Raw genomic sequence first — 25,735 nt, 5'->3', positions numbered from 1 at the left:
GTTGACCATGATGGCTACTCCATTTCTTCTGAGGGATTCCTGCCCACAGTAGTAGAGATAATGGTCATCTGAGTTAAATTCACCCATTCCAGTCCATTTTAGTTTGCTGATTTCTAGAATGTCAACTTTCACTCTTAACATGTCTTGTTTGACCACTTCCAGTTTGCCTTGATTCATGGACCTGACATTCCAGGTTCCTATGCAATATTGCTCTTTACAGCATCGGACCTTGCTCCTATCCCCAGTCACATCCACAGCTGGGTATTCTTTTTGCTTTGGCTCCATCCCCTTCACTCTTTCTGGCCATTTTCATTTGTTTACCTCCCCCCCATGAATGAGCAAGGCAGTCCCTTATTCACAGATAAGAAAAATGAGTCTCTGACACCTTCTGGCCATTGGACATAATCCCCTTGTAACTCAAGGAATATGTGCTTCTTGAGCCAGAGGGTAAAGAAGATCCATTTTCTGTTGGATAATCCAGTAACTATGAACAAGAAACTATCATAATTAGCACTGTCATCTAATATGGCAAATATGCCAGACTCCTGTTGTTTACCGATTCCTGCTAGTTATCTCCCTCTTTTTCCATATGAGAAAATCAGCTTCAGGGAGGTTAAATAATTCCTCCAGTGAGAGTAAGTGGGGATGGGAGTGGGGAATCCAGAATTTGAATTCAGATCTTCCTGACTCTGGGATACATTCTCTAACCTCTACGTAACACAGCTATGCCGTGAGGGTGAAAAAATTGGAGAAGATATAGTCCCCACCCTTAGAATGGGAGGGTGAAAACTAATGAAAGGATTGCAGTAGCTGCTTCTCCCAGCAGTAACCCTGCTTATTAAGGTCATTACTTCAAATTAAAATGTGTGGGAGTTTTCCTCATTTAAATATGTGTTAGCCTTAGCTTGTCTAGTTATGACCATTGTATATGAATACCATGAGGAAGTGGTTAAGTACTGTTTAAATATGACTCTGGATTACGAGACTGGGATGTAAAATAAAGCGCTAGAAGTGGTAATTGCTAAGAAAACTTAATTATGGCAAGAAAGAGGCCCTTGTTATCAGTATGACTTCTGCTTCTCACCTTAGGTAGAGGCAGCCTTAGCCGCTAGAGACGCTGCCTGTCTGGAAAGAGAACGAACGAAATGTACTCACCTTGATGTCAGTGACTCTTTTCCAGGTGAAAGTGTTAGTTGTTCAGCCGTGTCCAACTGCGACCCCATGGACTGTAGCCCCCCAAGCTCCTCTGTCCATGGGATTCTCCAGGCGAGAATACCGGAGAGGGTAGCCGTTCCCTTCTCCAGGGGATCTTCCCTACCCAGGGGTTGAACCCGGGTCTCCCGCACTGCAGGCGGGTTCTTTACCATCTGAGTCACCAGGGAAATGCCCTTGAGAACTTCCCTGCAAACGGCACAGTGATCAACTACCAACTGCGGAGCTCAGGACTAGGTTGCCCACCAGAAAGGACTAGGATGGATGGGAAAGAGAACTCAGGGAGCCCATTGTGAGGGTGCCACCCAGCTAGCTGCTTTCACCTTTTTTATCTGCTTAAATAACTGTACCATGAGTGTTGGGCTTCCCTGATAACTCAGTTGGTAAAGAATCCGCCTGCAGTGCAGGAAACCCCAGTTCAATTACTGGGTAGGGAAGATCAACTGGAGAAGGGATAGGCTACCCACTCCAGTATTCTTGGGCTTCCCCTGTGGCTCTGCTGGTAAAGAATCTGCCTGCAATGCAGGAGACCTGGGTTGGGATGATCCCCTGGAGAAGGGAAAGGCTACCTACTCCAGTATTCTGGCCTGGAGAATTCCATGGACTGTATGGACCATGGGGTCGCAAAGAGTCTGACAAGACTAAGCGACTTTCACTTTCACTTTCATGAGTGTTAGCTCTCCTCTGTAGTTGTGGACACTAAACTCACACTTCTTTTGGTTACAGATTCCCAAGTGTTTCCTTCTCCAGCATGTTACAGTATCCTTAACTTTCTTTGTCCTCTTTGTGACCTAAAAGTTTTAGATAAGCACATTGTGAGTAGATAAGGCACCTTAGTGGGTAATTCAATTTAAGACTTAGGTGAAGTTCACAAGTATATACTAACTGGTCCTTCCCAGGTGGTGCTACTGGTAAAGAACCTGTCTGTGAATGCAGGAGATATAGAGACGGGGGTTCAATCCCTGGGTGGGGAAGATTCCCCTGGAGGAGGAAATGGCAACCCACTCCAGTATTCTTTCCTGGAAAATCCCATGGACAGAGGAGCCTGGTGGGTTACAGTCCATAGTGTCGTACAGAATCGGACACGACAGAAGTGACTTAGCACACACACACATACACTAACTGATGAGGGTTGAGGTCATAGAATCACATTGATGCATCTTGGCTCAGTCTCAGTCTGCCTGGTCTTCTGGAGGAATCCTGGGGAGACATTTCTGGGGGCCGCTTGCTCCTGCCCCTCTTCCCATAAGGGTGAATAATGCCAGAGATTTCCAGCTGCTTGAGGGGTTCTGACACTGTTGCAGAAATAAACAAAGACTCGATTTCTTCAGTGTTGTGTCTGATGGGTAGCTGTGTTTTAAATGACAGCGTTAATCAGACTTTGGGATGCTTTCAGCAGGCATTAAATAAACAAATTCCTGAATATCTCAGTCTTGGCTGGAGACGATGTCACAGATATTACCATGATTGTGGAGCTGCTGACCAGAGTGTTTCTTTTTTTCCTGATTAAATCTAAAACTCCCCATTTTTCTTCAAAGGGGGTATTTCTGTATCTGAGGCCCTGGACTATGAATTATGCAGAAAGTTTTACCTCGTGGTGGAAGCGAAAGATGGCGGGACACCTGCCCTCAGCGCTGTGACCACTGTCGGCATCAACCTCACGGATGTGAATGACAACCCTCCCGAGTTCAGCCAGGATGTGTACAGTGCTGTCATAAGTGAAGACGCCTTGGTCGGGGACTCAGTCATTTTGGTAGGTGCCAGAAGGAGGTCTAGGTATTTCGGATGAATGATCTTCAAGAGAGTGAAAAAGTGAGCAAAGTCCATCTTGGATTATCTTCACACTTTCTCCTTTCAGGCTCCCTTTGGTCCCCAAGAACTCTACTCAGACACCAGTCTTTCAGCTGCTCCTCCCCCATTCTGCCTGTTAGAGAGGGTCTGATAAGTTCATTTACAGCAAGGGGTAGGCGATCTTTAACCACTTTCCTCCCAGGAGTGGACGTTTTTCAAGGAAACAAAACAGACTGTGGAATTAATTCCTAATAGCTGCTATAAGTTTGTAACTTAGATGACAAGTCTGAGGACAGAAAAAAATTATTTCCACCTCCCCCACACCAAACACGCACGCACACACACATACACACACACGGTAAGGCAGCTACAAATAGGATCAAGCTTAAGATCGATTGGCCACTCTTAGAGGAGCTCTTTCTGGAAGGAACTTTTTTCTAATAGCAGTAAGAGCATGTGTTAGGAGAACACAGGTTCTCTTAGATATAAAAGTTACATCGGGAAACAGGGAGCCCCGTCCTCAGGACCCTCACCACCCCTAAGCTGCAGGGGTGCCTTCCTGACTCCTGCAGCACCAAGTTGGAGATGTTCCTTTACACCTCCCTGGTAGACCCTGCAGGCCCTCTCTCCTGGGACCTGGAACTATATGAGACTATTTCTGTACATACAAATGCCAAATCAGCAACTCAGAGCAGGAGACAGTGGGTCTGCACGTTAGCCGTGTGGAAAAAGAAGTTCTCTTGGACTTCCTTAACATGGAAGTGCCTAGGTTTACAAAACATCCAACTCTGTGGCAGAGATCATTGTTTTGCAGAATTGGGAAAGAATTACTGAAGTATCCCTATCAGTTAGTTTGGGGTCTGTCTTAACTGGCTCAAGGCCTGAGGAAAATCAGGCCTAACAAGCATCAGGCTGCATTCAGATGAAAATGAAGAGAAATAAAATAACAGTTCCAGTAATGGTGCTTTCCTTCTTAGGCTAACCCAAAATCTCTCCCCCTGGGGCCTGATTGCTGGCACTGGTGAGCAATGCACCCAAGAAACCGGTCAGAGCAGTGCCCATTTGTAAAGACCTGGACCCTAAGAATAAACCTTTTCTGGGTCTCCCCTGTCATATCTTTGTTTTGTTTGTGTCCTGTGAAGCTAATAGCAGAAGATGCAGACAGCCAGCCCAATGGACAGATTCGTTTTTCCATTGTGAATGGAGACCGGGATAATGAATTTGCTGTGGATCCTGTCTTGGGACTTGTGAAAGTTAAGAAGAAATTGGACCGGGAACGGGTAAGCTAGTTCAGGCCTGCTCCCTTCCCATCCACGATCCCCACCCCCTTCACTGAAATCAGGCATGGATTCTGTGAGTATAAGTAGGGAGGTTCTCCATTCTAAATGGGCTTCCCAGGTGGCTCAGTGGTAAAGAATCTACCTGTCAATGCAGGAGCTGCAGAGACACGATTTTGATACCTGGATTGGGACGATCCCCTGGAGAAGGAAACGGCAGCCCACTCCAGTATTCTTGCCTGGGAAATCCCATGGACAGAGGAGCCTGGCGGGCTACACAGGACACAGGACTGCTACAGTCCATGGGGTGGCAAAAAGTTAAACAGAGCTGAGCAACTGAGCGTGCGAGCACTCTCCAGTCTAAATAATGGGAGTAAATAGAAATGGGCTGAAATGCAGCAGGGAATATTTGCATTAAAACCTTTGAAAGAACTTGCTGCCAATAGATACTGATGGTTTCTTATTTAGGGAAGTTTTAAAGAAAAAGCGAAAGTGTATATTTCTGAATGGTTTGAATTTCTGTCCTTCCAAAGCAAGAAGGCAGAAAAGTACATTCAGCATTGGGATTCTGTGGTCCTGATTTCATGAGCAGCATTGGCCCTAAGTGAGCAGACACAAAAGGACTACCTGAAGGTATCTAGGTTAGAAAGAATGATTCAGAAGATTCCTCTGTCAAGGTGAAACCAAGTTTCTAAACATTGTCTTTTTTGACCAAAAATGTGTCTTCAAAGTGAAGTTAAAATACGGAAAAAGATGCCATAGACGTGATGCTTAGAAAGATCTCACTGTGTGATAGAGCCCCATAAGGTACTCCCGAAGTATCAAAACTGATACATGAGACAGATCAGTGGTGACAACTGTTGTGATTTAAACAAAGGCCAAGGGCCGTGCTTCTAAACAGGAGCGATGTACCTCCAGGGGACATCTGGCAATATTTGGGAGATATTTTTGTTTCTGACAAATGGTCAGAGGCAATATTGACTTCTAGTGGGTAGAGACTAGGGGTGCTGCTAAACATCCTACAATGCACAGATCATCCCCTGGCAACAAAGAATGATCTGGCTCCAAATGCCAGCTCGTGCCCAGGTTGAGAAACCTGGTCCAAAGACTTAAAGCAAACACAGCTCATCTTTAGCAGAGCATAGCAAGCCCAAAGCACCTCTGTGTGGGCCCGGAAGGAAGCAGACACCATGATCTTTACTGTGGGCCCTTTGTGCTTTGGTAGGTGTCTGGATACTCCCTGCTTGTCCAGGCAGTAGACAGCGGCATGCCTGCAATGTCCTCAACTGCCACTGTCAACATCGATATTTCTGATGTGAATGACAACAGCCCAGTCTTTACACCTGCTAACGCTACCGCTGTGATTCAGGTAAGCAAATCTGGCCTGCCAGGCACCTGTGCTGATTCACTCAGCCTCCATCCTCTGCTGTGGTTTCCTTGTCATGGCTTACTCTTGTTTCTGCCTAATATCAACTCATCACATCATTTGTTGTTCTTGTTTGGTCCCTAAGTCGTGTCTGACTCTTTGCGACCCCATGGAGGGCAGTATGCCAGGCTTTCCTGTCCTTCACCATCTCCCAGAGATTCTCAAACTCATATCCGTTGAGTCGATGACGCCCCATCTCATCCTCTGTCGTCCCCTTCTCCTCCTGCCTTCAATCTTTCCCAGCATCAGAGTCTTTCCCAGAGAGTCGGCTCTTCACACCTGATGGCTAAATTATTGGAGTTTCAGCTTCAGCATCAGTCCTTCCAAGGAATATGCAGGGTTGATATCCTTTAGTATTGACTGGTTTGATCTCCTTTCTGTCCAAGGAACTCTCAAGAGTTTCCTTCAGAGCCATAATTTGAAAGCATCAGTTCTCCAGCACTCAACCTTCTTTATAGTCCAACTCTCAGATCCACACATGACTACTGGAAAAACCATAGCTTTATGCAAACCTTTATCAGCAGAGTGATTTTAGAACCCAAGAAAATCAAGTCTCTCACTGTTTCCATTATTTCCCCATCTATTTGCCATGAAGTGATGGGACCAGATGCCATGATCTTAGGTTTCTTAATGTTGAGGTTTTTTTTTTTTTAATTTATTTATTTATTTTAATTGGAGGCTAATTACTTTACAATATTGCTGTGGTTTTTGCCACACATTGACATGAATCAGCCATGGGTGTACATGCGTCCCCATCCTGAACCCCTCCTCCCACCTTCCTCCCCATCCCATCCCTCAAGGTCATCCCAGAGCACCAGCCCTGAGCCCCCTGTCTCATGCATAGAACCTGGACTGGTGATCTGTTTCACATTTGATAATATACATGTTTCAATGCTACTCTCTCAAAGCATCCCACCCTTGCCTTCTCCCACAGAGTCCAAAAGTCTGTCCTTTACATCTGTGTCTCTTTTGCTGTCTTGCATACAGGGTCATCGTTACCATCTTTCTAAATTCCATATATATGCGTTAATATACTGTTTTGGTAGTTTTCTTTCTGACTTACTTCGCTTTGTATAATAGGCTCCAGTTTCATCCACCTCATTAGAACTGATTCAAATGCATTCTTTTTAATAGCTGAGTAATATTCCATTGTGTACATGTACCACAGCTTTCTTATCCATTTGCCTGCCAATGGACTTCTAGGTTGCTTCCATGTCCTGGCTATTGCAAACAGTGCTGTGATGAACACTGGGGTCCACGTGTCTCTTTCGATTCTGATTTCTTCAGTGTGTATGCCCAGCAGTGGGATTGCTGGGTTGTATGGGAGGTCTGTTTCCAGTTTTTTATGGCATCTCTACACTGTTCTCCATAGTGGCTGTACTAGTTTGCATTCCCACCAACAGTGAAGTGGGTTCCCTTTTCTCCACACCCTCTCCAGCATTTATTGTTTGTAGACTTTTTGATAGCAGCCATTCTGACCAGCGTAAGATGGTACCTCATTGTGGTTTTGACTTGCATTTTTTCTGATAATGAATGATGTTGAGCATCTTTTAATGTGTTTGTTAGCCATCTGTATGTCTGCTTTGGAGAAATGTCTGTTTAGTTCTTTGGCCCATTTTTTGATTGGGTTGTTTATTTTTCTGGAATTGAGCTGCATAAGCTGCTATTATTTTCTCCCATTCTGAAAGCTGTCTTTTCACCTTGCTTATAGTTTCCTTCATTGTGCAAAAGCTTTTCAGTTTAATTAGGTCCCATTTGTTTATTTTTGCTTTTATTTCCATTACTCTGGGAGGTGGGGCATAGAGAATCCTGCTGTGATTTATGTCAGAGAGTGTTTTGCCTATGTTTTCCTCTAGGAGTTTTATAGTTTCTGGACTTACATTTAGGTCTTTAAACCATTTTGAGTTTATCTTTGTGTATGGTGTTAGAAAGTATTCTAGTTTCATTCTTTTACATGCGGCTGTCCAGTTTTCCCAGCACCATGTATTGAATAGGCTGTCTGTGCCCCATTGTATATTCTTGCCTCCTTTATCAAAAATAAGGTGCCTGTAGGTGCATGGGTTTATTTCTGGGCTTTCTATTTTGTTCCATTGGTCTGTGTTTCTGTCTTCATGCCAGTACCATACTGTCTTAATGACTATAGCTCTGTAGTATAGTCTGAAGTCAGGTAGGTTGATTCCTCCAGTTCCATTCTTCTTTCTCAAGATTGCTTTGGCTATTCAAAGTTTTTTTGTATTTCCATACAAATTGTGAAATTATTTGTTCTAGTTCTGTGAAAAACACCATTGGTAGCTTGATAGGGATTGCATTGAATCTCTAGATTGCTTTGGGTAGTATACTCATTTTCACTATATTGATTCTTCCAATCCATGAACATGGTATATTTCTCCATCTATTTGTGTCATCTTTCATTTCTTTCATCAGTGTTTTATAGTTTTCTATATATAGGTCTTTTGTTTCTTTAGGTAGATTTATTCCTAAGTATTTTATTCTTTTTGTTGCAATGGTGAATGAAATTGTTTCCTTAATTTCTCTTTCTGTTTTCTCATTGCTAGTGTATAGGAATGTAATGGATTTCTGTGTGTTAATTTTATATCCTGAAACTTTACTATATTCATTGATTAACTCTAGTAATTTTCTGATGGTGTCTTTAGGGTTTTCTGTGTAGAGGATCATGTCATCTGCAAACAGTGAGAGTTTTATTTCATCTTTTCCAATCTGGATTCCTTTTATTTCTTTTTTTTCTCTGATTGCTGTGGCTAAAACTTCTAAAACTATGTTGAATAGTAGTGGTAAGAGTGGGCACCCTTGTCTTGTTCCTGACTTTAGGGGAAATGCTTTCAATTTTTCCCCATTGAGGATAATGTTTGCTGTGGGTTTATCATATATGGCTTTTATTATGTTGAGGTATGTTCCTTCTATGGCTGGAATGTTGAGTTTTAAGCCAGCTTTTTCACTGTCCTCTTTCAGCTTCATCAAAAGGCTCTTTAGTTCCTCTTCAATTTCTGCCATTAGGGTGGTGTCATGTGCATATCTGAGGTTGTTGGTATTTCTCCCAGCTGATATGAAAAGAGCCTGATTCTTTCACTGCAACTGATTAATAAACATTGATAAGAAAAAATTCACCAGTGGGGTTCTCTCAAGTGTCAAGTGCTTTCTGTACATCTGTCCCCATTGTGGCCCAGCCCCTGGTTTAGAGTGAAGGAGGTTAGGATCTGGGAGGTTCAGTAGCTCACCCAAGGTCAGGCAGCTGTAAAGTGCTGGAGTCAGCATTTGAATTCAGGTCTGTCTTCAGAAGAGAGTATTCTCTGCCACAATGACAGGCTGCCTTTAAGCACTTTGTGCTGTTCTAGCAGGGGCTATTGATAGGAACCATCTCGTTTGTTAAAGAGGGATTGGCCATCAGGCTAGAACTGCTCCTCATTAAAATCAGTCTTCCATAAGCAGTTTGTTTAGCACTTTAAGCCCACCTGCTCTCTAAAATTAGACTGCAGGAGACAGTGACTTCCTGCTGGTATTCTGCTCTCAGAGAGAACAACTTTTCATCCTACCTTTTTTATTTTTATTCAAAAGATATCTCATGAACACAAGTCCTAAGCACTGAGCTACTTCCATTTCCTAGCATTTCTAGAAGCTGGAAGCCCGACTTCAGGAGGATCAGGAAACCCAATCCAGGAATACTGTCAGCGTGGAGGATTTATAGGAGACAGGGATGGACAGATGTGTACTGGGATGGCTACAGATATTCTAGGAAATCAGCCTCAGAATCACCCCTACGGGTTCCCAGGGCTTTGTGGGTAGAAGGGGAGATGAGAGTGAGCCAGGTCTCGAGAGACCCCCTTTGGAGCAACATTCAAGACTTTGAGTCTGGCCATCCATAGCCACCCCTCTGCACCCCCAGCCCTGCCCCACTGGGCCCCCCAGGATCAGGCTGAGCATCTCTGCTCCCTTGTCAGCGCTTCCTCAGGGGAACCAGATTCCTTCTCTGGGGGTGTTTGTTTTCCCTCTCCTCTCTGATGCCTTTTCCAGCAGCTGTGTGTGCCTGCCCCTCTGCGACTCTACAGAGCTTGCTCAGGCTCTGATGCCCTCCCCTCACCCCGGCGCCCTATCCCCTCTATGGTTTGGCTCCCCCCCGACCCCTGTCCCCTCGGGGCCACTGTCTCCCCCTCCCCCACTCCACACTAGCCCCATGGAAAACGGGCTCTGCCACAGCAACCTGTGCTTTTATGACACAATCCATCAGCCTGATGGCCTGTCCTCACCCATGCTCCAGGAAGTCAGCCAGGGAGGAACAGAGACTCAGCCCTTGAGCGGTGACCATGGCTCCTGTCCGCAACGTGGCCGTCTGCACTGTATTTCACCCTCCTTCCTCACGTGCGACCCCTCGGGCACACATCCTCTATCCCTCTCTCTTCTGCAGAGGAAATGGCTTTTAGAGAGAGAGCAAACAAATCCATAAATCTATTTGGTGTGGTGCTGAGGCTGCTGTCAGTGTGCACCGGTAAATCTTTGCATGGCTGGGCGTTTCCATGACTGATCCCAGAGAGAGCCGGTGTCTGGTTCCCAGTGACCCAAAGGCCACTTGAGAGGAGAAGCAAATGAGAGGTCTCTGAGGTTTTCCTCACCTCAATCTCTTGCAAAAAAAATAATGCTCCTCCCATTGTTCACCCAAAAATAATTTTCTTTTTCCAACACATGGTTCTTATAAGACAAATTCGGCACCTAAAACGTGAATGCACCCTCCCTGTGCATGACTCCTATCATGCAGGGTGTCACTGTCTCCATCTCTGTGACCCAGACTTGGTTAATCCAAAGTCAATCTCATCAGAAGGCCTGAACTAATGAAGCTGATTCCAGGCCTGCACTCTGGTAATGCTGAAGTCCAGACAGGGCAGAGCAAGGAAACTGGCGCCCAAGCCACTGAGGAATTTAATTTCGTGTTTTCAGAGGACAACCTTGGACCCGAGAAGGAGTGACTAAGAGTCTCTGTGTTTCCATCTGAGATATAAGGCAAAGTTTCAGCAATATAACATTGGCATAAGGACATCTGGGCTTCCTAAACTTCTGATGAAGTTGTAGATGTCTTTTCTCTTCATTCTCTGATTGAGGAATATCCCATCCCCTTTTTCTTCCCTCAAGAAACAGAGGAACTGTGTTCTGATGGGTGGGATTTAAAGCCCTATTTTCCACCCAATACATGCCTTTGTATTTCTACCAGGAAGTTGCCAGTATGTCTCCGTAAAAGTCCAGTATGGTGACACCGTGTCACTGTGTTGGACCTCGGCGTAATCGTGTTGTGACAAGTGTGAGGAAAGATTTTCCATCCCAAAAGGTTGATGTTTTCTTGCCTCTAGTGGATTTCTGATGCCATCATGAAGGCTGATGAGTACCGTGGATTTCCAGAGCCATCTGGGTGAACTCAGGGCAATTCCGGCCTTTCAAGGACAGATGGAGCCAGGCAGCGTCCTTGGAACCTGCAAAGCAGTTCAAGGCCAAGTCCTTGTGTTCTCACCTGCAGCTCATTGTCTCACGGGGCAGTCTGGGGAGGCAGCCAATGATGGGATGATGCTTACAGACACCAGCATTTTTCAGAAGACGAGATAATATCACAGGGAATCCCTTCCATTAAAAGCTCTGCTTTCTAGCCCAGCACTCTCAGCCGGTAATGATGGGTTTTTTTTTAAATGTGCGAAGAGGTGTAATTTTATCTTCCCTTTTAATATACTCTCTTATGCAGGAAAATAAGCCAGTAGGCACCAGCGTTCTGCAGCTCATGGTGACAGACAAAGACTCCTTTCACAATGGGCCTCCCTTCTCCTTCTCTATTTTGTCGGGAAATGAAGAGGAGGCGTTCGTGTTGGACTCGGACGGGATCCTGAGGTCAGCCGTGGTCTTCCAGCACACGGAGTCTCCAGAGTACGTGCTGTGTGTCCAGGTATGGCCTCACCCTCTACCTGTTGCAGGCCAGCTTTCTCCTCTACTACGGGCTCTGCCCCTTGGTTGTTTTTTTTTTTTTTTTCTGTTGAGCAAGTCAACATAATTCATTACCGTGTAGGAGTGTTCCCCTTTTAATCTCAAATTCAATTTCACACCAGTAAAAGAGGCCTCTGTGTGTGAAATTGAACAGGAAGGAAAGGAAGCATCATTGTTGAAAAGGGACTTTCCTACAGGGTGTGCTGGGCCGACGGTCTCTAGCTTAAATCTGTATTCTGAACACTTCTCAGGCTCCATATGAAGCCCAAGGACAACTCACTGGTCAAGGTTTACTGCTTGGGGGTGGTTGTCATTTAGTTGCTAAGTCATGTCCCACTCATTGCAACCCTATGGACTGTATAGCCTGCCAGGCTCCTCTATCCATGGGATTTTCCAGGCAAGCATACAGGAGTGGGTTGCCATTTCCTTCTCCATTACTTCTTGGTACTGAGAAGTATTTCCCGGATCACCCCACTTGGGAAACGACCAATCCTTGTCCTGGTGTAATGAAGCTATTAATTTTTCATATTAATATTGATATTTTCATATTAATATTTCATGACCTCTGCTTTTTAAGAGACCTCTGCTTGAGCTTCCCAGATGGCACTAGTGGTAAAGAACCCGCCTGCCAATGCAGGAGACATAAGAGACACAAGTTGATCCCTGGGTTGGGAAGATCCCCTGGAGGAAGGCATGGCAACTCACTCCAATGTTCTTGCCTGGAGAATCCCATGGACAGAGGAGCCTGGAGGGCTATAGTCCATAGGATAACAAAGTTGGACATGACTAAAGAGACTTAGCACACCACACTTCTTGGTAAGTTTCCCCAGAGAGGGGAAACAGGAACAGGGACTCGGGTGGCAGTGGCCTCCCAACATTTCAGCTTCCTCAAGGTCGTGATGTCGAATGAAGGGAGACCAAGAGGCGGAAGTGGCAGTTACAGGAAGGGCATGAACAGAAGCAGGAAACGAGAGAGTGCTAAAAAAACCCCTGGTTGCAAATTTTGCCAGTCCCAAGACGTGGGTCCCATCAGTGAGACTGAGTGACTGTTTTTTAAGCACAGTTGGCACAGACAGCAACCTATTATTAATAGTGGCAATGATGAGAATAGTCTTTTGTGTACCTTATCTCTTTGGATAAGTTATGGCTTACCCTACCCCACGAAACCTTTCAAATTAATGACTTTTGGCTTGAAGCACATTGATAAACTCTTCAATTGTCACCCACTCCTTCAACAATATTATGTAAATGACTTTATATCACAGTTAGAGGTCCTCAAGGTCAAGGAGAGAGTTTTAGTACCTTCTCACAGAAGCTACTGGGGCTTCCCAGCTGGCACTAGTGGTAAAGAACCTGCCTGCCAATGCAGGAGATGCAAGAGACTTGTGTTCGATCCCTGCATAGGGAAGATCCCCTGGAGGAGGAAATGACAATCCACTCCAATATTCTTGCCTGGAAAATCCCATGGACAGAGGAGCCTAGAGAGCTATAGTCCATGGGGTCGCAGAGTTAAACACGACTGACTGATTTGAGTACACACAGAAGCCAGTACAGTTCTTTGCCTACCTTCTCTGGCTGTTAGCATATTTCACATCTCAGACTTTGTAAACACCATGGAGAGCTTTCTGCTACTTGTCCCTTAAATTAAATTTACCACCGAGGCCCACATTCTGTTTCCAGAATGTCTCGGCGTGCATCAGGTATATACCCTTTGCAATCTCCCCCCTTTATTCTAAATTGTCCCATACTGAGACTATTGCAAAACCTCCTGGATGTTCCTCTGGCTTCAGCTTTATTCTTTCTGATCTATGTCTGTACCCTTTCCAGGCTAATCATTCCACTTTGATTATCTCATTCCACTAAACCAGAGGTCAACAGACTATAACCCCTGAACCACATCCTGTCTTCAACCTGTTTTTATAAATAAAGTTTTACGGGAACTCAGCCTCTCCAGTTCATTTACATATGCTCTGAGCTGCCTTCTTGCTGGAAGTTGAGTAGTTGATACAGATCATATAACCCCAAAACTTAAAGTATTTCTTGTCTCGCCCTTTACAGAAAATGGGTGCTAACCCCTAAACTAAAAACATCTGAGCTCCCTATTGCCAGAAACCTTGTGAATTCTGGCTTGTTCAGACATTGAATTTTAGGGTTTTTAGGCAGACATGACTGTCCAGTTCTTCTTAGCCCACAGGACCATGGGTCTGTTACCTTACACCCAGTGGCTTCTTGCCTTTCTGGCCTCTGATCTTTGAGTGGGCAACCTCTGACCTATGGGGTCTTAACTCATCATTGTCCTTCAAGGCTCTACACGGTTTGACTTCAAGTTCAGTCCTATTTGCTAAATCAGTCTCCCTGTAAGTGAATTTTCCATTCTAGCATCTCTGGTTCATATCAGTTCAGTTCAGTTCAGTCGCTCAGTCATGTCCAACTCTTTGCGACCCCATGAATCGCAGCATGCCAGGCCTCCCTGTCCATCACCAACTCCCAGAGTTCACCCAGACTCACGTCCATCGAGTGAGTCAGTGATGCCATCCAGCCATCTCATCCTCTGTCGTCCCTTCTCCTCCTGCCCCCAATCCCTCCCAGCATCAGAGTCTTTCCCAATGAGTCAACTCTTCGCATGAGGTGGCCAAAGTATTGGAGTTTCAGCTTTAGCATCATTCCCTCCAAAGAAATCCCAGGGCTGATCTCCTTCAGAATGGACTGGTTGGATAGTCCATTTTAAAAAGCATGTGGTTATGGAAATAATAAAGATAACAACAATCACATTAACTCTCATGCATCAGGTACTTCTGTGGGTCAGGTCTGTGCCAAGTATGTTGCAATCACGTGAGTCTTAATCCCCACAGTACAAGAATCCTGTGAAGTAGATAGGACTATTTCACTCAAATAAGATACAAAAATTGAAGCTTGAAGAAGTTAAGTGACTTATTCCAGGCCAGACACATAGTTAGAGGAAGAGCAAAGATTTGAACTCGGGTCCATGAGATGACCAAGCTCCTGCTTTCACACTGCCTTCCACATACAAGGACATATCTCCTGAGGTATCTCCTGGCCGCCCCCATCCTGAGATACCCACCCTGGGGCCCCAGCTGCTGCGAATCTGCCCTTTGCAGAAGTCCTCCGGCATTGACCACCTTCACGTTGTATGCAGCAGGTCCTCAGTTACGATCTGTCAGGGTGTTGGTTCTGTCAGTCCTTACAGAAAGAAGGAAGACAAAATGGCTTTTTTCAGGCTTTTCTCATGGTACCACCCTTTATTCTAAGCCTCCATTTGTGTCCTTCTCACTTGAAATAACGTTGTTTCTTAAATGTACAGAAAAGTGCTGTCTGGTCCCATGCAAAGCAAAGAAGCCAAAGACAACCAAGATTTCTCTTCTAAGTGGGAATGTCACTTTTTGAGGCTCCGCTGTGGCTTCTGTCCTAAATTAAAACACAGCCAGCCTCTTTGGGGCACTGTGGATCTCACAGCACCCTGCATCCCTCCGTTCCAGTTCACCCCCACTGGCTTTATTATGTTGACACATTTTATTCTCATAGCAGAGTGCACTTATGGGCACCAAAAGTGATAAATCACTCCTCTTACTTATATGTACATGCTCAGATTTTGTAGAATAATGACAAGGGATGGAGGGAGCAGCAATGTGGTTAAAGGAGCAGACACTTTCTATCTGGGTTATGTTGCTTTTTTAAAAGTTATCATGGGCTTTTGCCTTACTTCCTCATCTTCCCTCCCTGCTGGGTGATTTTAGGCGAAAGATTCTGGCAAACCTCAGCAAGTGTCTCACTCCTACGTCCGAGTGCGGGTCATTGAGGAGAGTATCCATAAGCCCACAGCCATCCCCCTGGAGATTTTCATCGTCACCATGGAGGATGACTTTCCTGGTGGGGTCATTGGGAAGATCCACGCCACAGATCAGGATATGTATGACGTCCTCACATTTGCACTGAAATCGGAGCAGAAGAGCTTGTTCAAGGTGAACAGTCACGATGGGAAGATCATCGCCCTGGGGGGCTTGGACAGCGGCAAGTACGTCCTGAACGTGTCCGTGAGCGACGGCCGCTTCCAGGTGCCCATTGACGTGGTCGTGCACGTGGAGCAGCTGGTGCAGGAGATGCTGCAGAACACCGTCACCATTCGCTTCGAGAACGTGTCCCCCGAGGACTTTGTCGGTCTCCACATGCATGGGTTCCGGCGCACCCTGCGCAACGCGGTCCTGACCCAGAAGCAGGACAGCCTGCACATCATTAGCATCCAGCCCGTGGCAGGCACCAGCGAGCTGGACATGCTGTTCGCGGTGGAGACGCACAGCAGCGAGTTCTACAAGCCGGCCTACCTCATCCAGAAGCTGTCCAACGCGAGGAGACACCTGGAGAACGCCATGCGCATCTCGGCCATCCTGGAGAAGAACTGCTCTGGGCTGGACTGTCAGGAGCAGCATTGCGAGCAGGGCTTGTCACTGGACTCGCACGCGCTCATGACGTACAGCACGGCCCGCATCAGCTTCGTGTGCCCACGTTTCTACCGGAACGTGCGCTGCACCTGCGATGGTGAGTGCGGTTTGGAGCGTCCCCTCCGCTGCCTGGGCTGTGTGAGGCGGCTTGGGTTACCGTCCCCGCATGCACGTCTTAGTTCATTCACTCACTGGACCACCCACCATGTGCATTCTCACCGTGAGAGATGCCGGGGCTGCGGGGTGATCAAGACAGGCTCAGCCCCCCTTTGGTGGAGCGTGGAGCATATGGGCAGCCAGACATACAAGTGGGCGGGCATTGTCCCTGCAATGAGCATCCTTAGGGGACCCAATCAAGGGGGAAGTTTTCCTGAAGGGACTATTCTCTAGGTTGAGATGAAAGATAAGCAGGAATTAGTCTTTGTCTGTCTGACTTACTTCACTTAGTATGATAGTTTCTAGGTCTATCTGTTATCTGCAGATGGCATTATTTCATTTTTTATGCCTGAGTAATGTTCCATTACACACACACACACACCCCACATCTTCTTTGTCCATTCATCTGTTGATCATAGATTGCTTCTGTGTCTTAGCTACTGTAAATAGTGCTGCTGTGAACATTGTATATGTACTTTTTTCAAATTAGAGTTTTCACCTTTTCCAGATGCATGCTCAGAAGTGGAATTACTGGATCATATGGTGGCTGTTTTTAGTTTTAGATTTTTAGATTCTTCAGATTCTGTTTTTAGATTCTCTGCAGAATCTCCATACTGTTCTCCACTGTGGCTGTATCATATGTCATGTGATATCACTTATATGTGGAATATAAAAAAATGATAGAAGTGAACTTACAAAACAGAAATAGACTCACAGACATAGAAAACAAACTTATGGTTACAAAAGGGGAAAGGCAGGGGAGATAAATCAGGAGTTTGGGATTAACAGATACACACTGCTGCATATAAAACACATAAACAACAAAAGATCTACTGTGTAGCACAGGGAACTGTATTCAATATCTTATAATAGCCTATGATGGAAAGGAACCTGGAAAAGAATATATATTATGTATATAAAACTGAATCACTTTGCTGTATACCTGAAGCTAACACATCACTGTAAATCAAGTATATTTCCATTTTTTCAAAAAAGGAAAAGTAGTAATTAGATGTGTGAAAAAAGTAGTAGAGGGACAGCATTCCAGTGGAGAATGTGTTTGTATGAGGCTTAAGGGCAAGATAGTAGCCTACACCAAGGGGGTTGAAAGAGCTTTCTGGTGATGACACAGGAGACTTATGAGCAGTGATCACACAAGAGCCATTAGGATGAAGTCCTAGAAATCATCCCAAAGCAGTGGGAGCCATCGGCTGGTTTGAGGTGGAGAAGTCACAGAATCAGTCTGTATTTCACGGAGAGCTTGCTGACTGCTAAGGGGATGGGTTAGATGGGCCGGGCCGGAGGCAGGGAAACAAATTCAGAAGCTACCAGGGTGCGTAAGGGCAGCTGGGTTTGCTTGAGTGAAACCTGAGGGCCAGATGTTCGGGAGCACAATTGGGGGTGGGTTCGGCCCGCAGAGTGGCGGAGATGGAATGGTTCCTGTTTGTCGATGTAACTAGAGTCACTGAACTTTGACCTTCCCTGCTCAGAGGCCATAGCTGCACAGAGTCAACCATGGTGGTCAGCAAGAAGCATTGCTCGCTCCCTCTTTTTTTCTCTGACACGTGGTGCTATAAATTCACTGCCCTCGTCAAAGAAAATCACACCCAGCGTTTTCCTAGCCAGTATGAACTTGACCCAAATGGACTGTGGCCGGAAGAGAAGCCATTCATAAAACACCCCTTTAGATCATTGAGGACAGACATGGCCCTCACCCTCTCCCTTTGCAGAGAGTTTCGAGTTGCCCTTTGGAGAATGAGTTCATCAGAAAAAAGCCCCGGAAATCACAGCTCCCTCCGGGAGACCTTTCTATGACCCCCACGCAGCCTAGAAGCATGCAAGCTACTCCCTCTGTGGTCCCCAGTGAGTTCTGTTTGTGTTTCCATCAGGTGGAGATGCAGTGATGTCCAAACTGTTGAGTATGTAAGTTAGCTCCAAAGTAATTCCAAGCATGCATGCATGCTAGGGGAAATGTGTTTCTGGCAGATGCCACCAACATGCAGAATTTATGAATGCCAGCTGTCCAGACCTCACCTAGGTTCCCTTTGTAGGCCAATTGATTTATGCACCAAAGGTCTGCTAGAGCCTTCCTGCAGGGATTCACAGCACAGTTCAAAAGAGGTTCAAGACAGGACAGGGCAGACCCTGCAGGAGAAGCTAAACCAGCTAATTAATCCTTGCTCTCTGAAAGCTTGTTTCATTCAGTAAAAATCTGCGGTGGCAGCAATGTTTTGTGTTAGTCACTCAGTCTTGTCCGACTCTTTGTGACCCCCTGGACTGTAGCTCGCCAGGCTCGTCTGTCCATGGAATTCTCCAGGCAAGAGCATTACACTGGGTAGCCATGCCCTCCTCCTGAGGATCTTCCCAACCCAGGGATCAAACCCAGGTCTCCCGCATTGCAGGCAGTTTGTTTATCATCTGAGCCACCAGGGAAGCCCATCAGCAATGTCTTAGGTGCTGCAAATTCAAAGTGAATAAAAGACACAGTCCCTTCTCTCCGGAGCTGGTGGCTGCGAGCTCAGCTTTGCAAGTCCCCATTTGCCTTAATAGTATTATAAGAAATGCTGGGGAGGAAAAAGGCACAGAGTCCCTGTCACAGCCAGAGGAAAGCTTTCGGTGACATTTAGATGAGACCAGAGACCACTTGTGTTCTGGGTTTTGAAGGATGAGTATGAGTTCATCAAGCAGAGACAGGCAGAGGGCAGGCTTGGCAGATTTTCTTTACAGCAGGGATTTAGAGGGGTGATTTTGTTGGAGAGAGGGGTCTTCCTCTGCATCTTTCATGAGACACTGATGTTATATTTTATTTTTTTATTTTGGCCACACCATGCATGGTATGTGGGATCTTAGTTCCCCAACCAGGGATCAAACCAGTGAGCCCTGCAGTTGAAACACAGTCTTAACCACTGAACCGCCAGGGAAGTCCCCAGAGACACCAATGGTTTATTTTACTTTATTTTTTGATTTAAAGCAACAAGATCTTATTATCTCACAGTTCTGTAGGTCAGAAGTGCAGGTGGATACAGCTTGTCATCTGGTTCCTCTGCTCAAGCGTTCACAAAGATGAAGTCAAGCTGTCAGACATCCGGGGCTCTCCAGCCAGAGGCTCAGGGGAAGAATCTTTTTCCAAGCGCACTTCAGAGTTGGCGGAATTCAGTTCCTTCTGGTTGTAGGGTTAAGGATACTGTTAGTCTGCTATTAGTGGGGACCTCTCCCTGGTGGCTCAGCAGTAAAAGAATCCGCCTGTAATGCAGGAGATTCAGGTTTGATCCGTGGCTCGGGAAGATCCCCTGGAGAAAGAAATGGCAACCCCCTCCAGCATTCTTGCCTGAGACCCATGGACAGAGGAGCCTAGTGGGCTATGGTCCATGGGATCGCAAAGGGTCAGACATGACTGAGTTACTAAACCACCACCACTCTCAGCCTTAAGGCGCTCCTTAAAGAGACACTGATGTTTTAAATGCAGTGAGTTTCAAGGTGGTAGCCTTGCCCAGGACTCTTGTTCTCGAGTCCCCATAAACCCTTCTACTCTCAGGAGACCCAGAATTCTGGAAGTTTTTGTGATTCAGTCCCAGACATCCCAGGAAGAGGCTTTCTCAGTCTAGAAGGGAGCATTTCCTGAGCGGTAACTCTGCAGACTCAGGCCCACCTCTCAGCCTCTTGCCACCTTTAAGTCACTTGTGTAACTAAGCTGTAAAATAAAATACTGAATTTTAGTGGTAAAAGGACCTCAAAACACCACCTGGTCCAGTCCCCATGTTCAGCAGCTTTATATGATTATTTCCATTTTATAAATGCAATAGCTCCCTGCCTTGCCCAGGGCATATAGCTGGTGAGAATGGCATACTGATTCAATGTAGTTTTATGTTGGGTCCTTGTTTTATTCCTTGCATCTTAAGAATAAGAGCTCTTCCATATTTTATTCTTGGGTCCTTGTTTTATTGCATCCTAAGAACAAGAGCTCTTCCATTTTGTATACGACTTATAACCCCGATGCTATGTACACTATAAGAATATTCAGATAACCCCATTGTTCCTGACAGACTGATCACCAGTCTCACAGACCCATGGCAGGATGGCAGAGGGACTTGGACTCCAGTAGGCCTGTGACTTACTAGAAAAGCCCACTACTGAGCCCTGCACTCAAATATAACAGGAGGCTTTGAGTGGAGCCCTGAGTCAATATGCATGTAGCCTGGTGACCCTAATTCTGGTGGTTAGGAAAACAAACTCTAATAAATCTCACAGCAAGATAAAATAGAAGAAGTTTTCTGTGGGTTCAGGGGGTGAGCTCCTCATTATAATACTAATAGTTCTCTCACTTTTCCAAAAGTACCGTATCAAATGAAAATACAGTGAAAAACTGTTAAGGAAAGCATTAAGCATTTTAGGCATTTTCTCATATATTGGAAAGGAGAGATAATTGAAGTCAGTAAATGCTCCTAGCCCACTCCCCCACACACACACCGTAGTGTTGGCTGCTGTTTAGCCTGGAAGGTTGGCAGATACAGTAAATGGACTTTCCAACCACTTGGTGGAATAATTAGGAGATAAACAGAGGTAGCGATCCTTTCTGGGCTGTGTAGAAATATTCATACAAACTTGGCGTCAGTAGTCTACCCTCCTCCCAACTTCCGTATCATCTTTCTCTCATGGAGACTTTTTTTGGGTTGAATTAACATCATTAAGCATCTTGAACTAAAATGCTGGTTTGCTTTGACACAATGAAAGCAGGCTTGAAATTTAGTGCCGAAGAGGTTTATTACATTCCAGCCCCCATGGAGCATCATGTCTGAGCAGAAGTTTAAGGGTTCTGCTGTCCTGAGATGGCTCCGGTACACCTTGGGTGTTCAGGGGATGTTGGCACTTGGGTAAGAAAACCTGGGGAATGATAAACGCCCTTGAGCTCCGATGAGGAAATCCGAGGACAGAGTATTGGGGCAGTGGTGATGGTCCATTTGAGAAGATTTTCATTGATTTTTTAAAAATCTGATCTAGATACATATCAAAAAGGAGAGACACTTGTCCAAGAGAATGGACTTGCCCCGAGACCATTAGCATTTAAGATTGGTGTGTTTATGAGTGTTGGTGGAAGTGGGTGCCTGATTTGTCCAGTCTTGGTTCAAACATGGAACCCCAACTTGAAACTGAAGCTCCATTCAAATGCATGGAGCGTCTGTCACGGGTGAGCTCAGTGCTGTGGGGTGAGGTGTCAGTGCCGGGCCCTCAGCCAGGGGCAGCCCACTGTCGGAAGGCTGTGCAGGGTGGTAGGAGAAGGCCTGAGGCTGAGGCCGCTGCCCTCGGTCTGAAAGGATGCCTAGAATCAGACAGGACATGGGGAGGAGTCAGTCCAGGCTGGGGAGCTGTAGAGCTGAGCGATGGAAGTGAGAAGCCCTGCGCAACCAGTGCACAGGTGGAGGCAGGGACCAGCGGAGCAGCTCACACTTACTGAGCTGGGCTGTTACTATTACTGTACCTGCTGCTGCTTTGTCTTTCACACATGTGTAATTGTAGTTAACCCTCACAGTCACCCTAAAGGATAGGGATCATTAACTTTCCTCAGAAGTTAAGGAAGCTACAACTCAGAATGGGCCGTTGACTTGCTCGGGATCCCACAGAACTAGTGCAGGTCAAGCCAGGATTCACACCTGGCCGTCCCAACCCCTGTACTCTCCTACCTCTGCACAGGTTTGAGAAAACTTGAAATTAACTGACTCCAGCTTCCCACGCACCTCGGCCATCCTATTTACTATCCTCCTGCCGCAGTAATGCAGCCGAGGTTTGAGCCCAGTCCTAGCACTTGCTACCTCTCAAGATGGACCTGAGACAGCTGGCTTCGTGGGCACCGAGTCTCCCTCCTGTGAGGTCACCCACTGCACTCTTTAAGCCACACGGAGCCTGACCTGTCTGACCCTCCCATACAAACCGCCTTCCAGACAGCTAAGGATAGTTACTAGGACCCCTTGAATCCTCTTTTTTGAGACAAACAGCAGAAGGTCCTCTGTTCCTTGGCCATCAAGAATAGGAGCTAGAAAGAGTTGTAGGTGGTGTAGTTGGAATAGAGAGCAAGCATAAAGGAAGGAGTTCTCTGTCTTACTTGGAGGAGTACGTGAAAGGCACTGGAAGCAGTGAATTGTCCTGGGAAGGCATTTCTGAGCAGAGAAAGTAGTACAGGAACGTTTCTTTACTACTTTTATTTTCTCATTCACTCATCAGTGAAGCAAATACTTTTCCAAGCCCTGGATGGGCTGCTGAAGTTAGAGTGGTGAGTGAGGCTGACATGGTCCCATCCTCATGGCCCATGAAGCAGCATCGTGCACTGAGCAAATGACAGGGAGCTCAGCTGGACTGGCTGGTGGAGAGACAGTCCCAAAAGGAATGTGCTGGGACAGGTCAACGGGCCTGCGATAGGCAGCCATGGTGACGCAGCCACAGTGACGCACTTCTCACACGCACAGTAAAGTCAAACGATGAAGGCTTCCACGAGGCAGAATGATACGTGAAACTCAGCCTTAACGAGTATTTAAAAAGCATGGGGAAATCTGAGATCGGATTTACACTTAGGCCAGGACTGTTTATTCCAATTCTCTGAGGACAGAGCCCATAGTCCCACCCCTGAATAATTCAGTGTCTCTGAACCTTAACCGGATTTCCCTACAAACTGGGCAGTTTCTATTTCTCATTCATGTTAGATGTCTGTGTGCAGATCCCTTATCTTTAGCATGCATAGAGTCCTGAAGGGCGTGGAGAGGTCTGGATGTGTCCACTGCGGAGGAGATACCAACCTCTTACCATGTGGATAATCCCTTATGTTCTCCGTCCACACACAGCGGCCCCAGCAAGGATGTCCTGAATGAAATGGCCTTTAGCTAGATCATCCCAGAAAACAGGGCTGAACAAAGCAAATACCAATCAAGATGATTCTGAGCTTTGGGGAGAACCACAGGAAACCATTTCAAAGCCAAGGGACCTTAGGAAAATATGTTTTAAAATTTCATGCAGGCCAGAAATTCTGAAGGGAGCTTACTGACGTATGTGGCATTGGCTGAGACATGGCACCTTGGCAAAGCATGTGAATTCAGGGTGTAGGATGTTTACCATTAGTTATTAGATTCTCAGTATAATAAGGCAGAGATATAAATCAAGAGGTTGAATAAGCTCAAAGTGGCAGCAGTAATAGTCATAGCTGGATACTGATGTATTAGCCAAAGGTACAGATTTAACCCAGGGAGCCGAGGGAATTCTGGGGAGATAAGGCACATAGCTCAGTTGGTAAAGAATCCACCTGCAATGCAGGAGACCCCAGTTCAATTCCTGGGTCGGGAAGATCCCCTGGAGAAGGGAAAGGCTACCCACTCCAGTATTCTAGCTTGGAGAATTCCATGGACAGTCCATGGGGTTGCAAAGAGTCGGACACGACTGAGCAACTTTCACTAAGGTGAGGAGAGACATACATGAGGCAGTGAGACCCTTCTAAAGCCACGAGAGGATTGCCTTTCTCCTCTCTGCAGGTTCCAAAGCCCTGAGCTTCTGCTCGAGTGAATTACGTTTTCAGCTCTGTGAAGGGTGACCAAAATGTCCACCCGAGCAAAGCTTCGGGAGGTGGGGAGCCTTGTGACAAGTAGCCACATCGTGTGCACACCCCTCCTGGCGGAGAGTCTTTGTGAAAAGAATCCCTCTGCCCAGGACAGTTATGAAGGGGCTGACCCCGCTGCACATTGCCTGTGACACTGATTAACACAAAGTTCTCCCAAGCACACGGTATTGCATACCATCTGTCAGTTTACAAATCGTGAATCTGACCCAAAAAGGACAGTAAAGAAGGGATTATACTGGAGCTCAGATCTCTGCCATGTTTCCCAGTCAGGCGAGTGTGTCCAGTTTGGGGACCCTGTAGTAATTTGTTTTTACCCTCAATTTTTTTTTTCTGTACAATTTGCTTTCACATACATTAAACCATCTAATGCTCACAAGTTTCGAAGAGTAATTATCCTCATTTTTCATGAAGGGGAAGCAAGACCCAGAGAAGTGAAGTGACCCCTTAAAAACTCTAACTGAAGGGCATATAGAAAATATATTAATGCATAATATATTTTAATAATATTAAAATTAATATAAATGTAAATATTAGACATATAATAATGTCTACTTCTAGTCCTTCCAGCAGCCATTAACGTTGATAGGTCCCACACAGGAAATGCTTTGAATAACTAGTCAGGAACAACATTCAGGGCCGCCGCTTGTCAGCACCACACCGTCCCCTATTCCACTGCTCTGCCTTCCAGAGGGGACCTAGGAATGGGGGACAGAGACTTCTCTGCCTCCTTCCTGCTCTGACAGTTGCTAAAAGCACCTGATCCTTCTGTCCTGCCCTGACTCACCACAAGTGGGCATCACGTGCTTTGGTCAAGGGGATGCTTCTCCCTTCATGCTCACCCTGGCCCCAAACTGATGGATGCCTGAAGATACAGAGCAGGTAAAGCTAGAGCCTGCACCCCCGGTGGGCCTCTGTTCAGAGAGGAGAAGAGGACAGCAGAGGATGAGATGGCGGGATGGCATCACTGACTCGATGGACATGGGTCTGGGTGAACTCTGGGAGTTGGTAATGGACAGGGAGGCCTGGCCTGCTGCAGTCCATGGGGTCACAAAGAGTCGGACACAACTGAGCGACTGAACTGAACCGAGCAACCATAAGCTTTGCAAAACAAGGTAACCCCTCCTCATCCATTGAAATCATGCTGCATTTTATGTTGCTAGAGATTTTAGGGCTTTGGCTGGGAAGAAGGTTGGTGTCCCCAGGACCCAGACCTAGAGACACAGGTTCAATCCCTGGGTTGGGAAGATCTGACATCCATCTGAGGTCAAAGGACATGTGGCATTGTTCAGGGTTGGTGTACAAAGGTCAAGTCCCTCTCATAAATATTTCAGAAAGGATCTAACTTCTTATCATAGCGGATAGAGAGGAAAGAAATACAGTGTTGTATATGGGGAGTAATTGGTTTCGGGAAAGCTGTTTCTCAGTAATCAGAACTCTTTCTCTGCTTGAAAGAGACTACGTTTTATACACTTGCTCATTATCTGTCCCCAGCTAAGAAGGACGTTACATTCACACTAACCTCCAGGCTCTAATCTGCCTTTGTACCTCCTTGAGCCGCAAGAGAGCAGATGCGAGCAGAGCGAACTGACAGCAGCAGCTGGGGAGCAAAGGTTTATGGCTCTTTCTGTCCCGGGCTGGGAGGCAGGGAGGAGGCCCCCTGGGATTTTTAAAGCATCAAGAAACTGACCCCTTGCCAGAACTGTCCCTTCTGCCTTAAGAAACGTATTAAAAAGAAAAAGAAGGAACACTAACCTATCAAAGTCAATGGCTGCTGGAATGAATAGAAATATGTATCATTATATGTCTAATATTTACATTTATATTAATCTTAGAATGCACTTATTAT

The 25,735-nt window shown here is 46.0% G+C and overlaps 1 protein-coding gene across 2 annotated transcripts in view; it reads left to right on the top strand.

Annotated features, from left to right (window-relative positions):
* The window catches only part of FAT3 (FAT atypical cadherin 3), a 641,657-nt gene that overhangs the window by 566,367 nt on the left and 49,555 nt on the right, over nucleotides 1-25,735 (top strand). For both annotated transcript variants that reach the window (XM_061405994.1, XM_061405993.1), the window contains exons 14-18: nucleotides 2,751-2,965; nucleotides 4,146-4,283; nucleotides 5,506-5,649; nucleotides 11,444-11,641; nucleotides 15,435-16,233. In XM_061405994.1, coding sequence (XP_061261978.1) covers nucleotides 2,751-2,965; nucleotides 4,146-4,283; nucleotides 5,506-5,649; nucleotides 11,444-11,641; nucleotides 15,435-16,233 — 1,494 coding nt within the window. The remainder of the gene's footprint in view (nucleotides 1-2,750; nucleotides 2,966-4,145; nucleotides 4,284-5,505; nucleotides 5,650-11,443; nucleotides 11,642-15,434; nucleotides 16,234-25,735) is intronic.

Source organism: Bos javanicus, chromosome 29, assembly GCF_032452875.1.
Source record: "Bos javanicus breed banteng chromosome 29, ARS-OSU_banteng_1.0, whole genome shotgun sequence".
NCBI lineage: Eukaryota > Metazoa > Chordata > Mammalia > Artiodactyla > Bovidae > Bos > Bos javanicus.
Note: the sequence above shows the minus strand (reverse complement) of the source record. Positions and strands in the feature narration are given on the sequence as shown.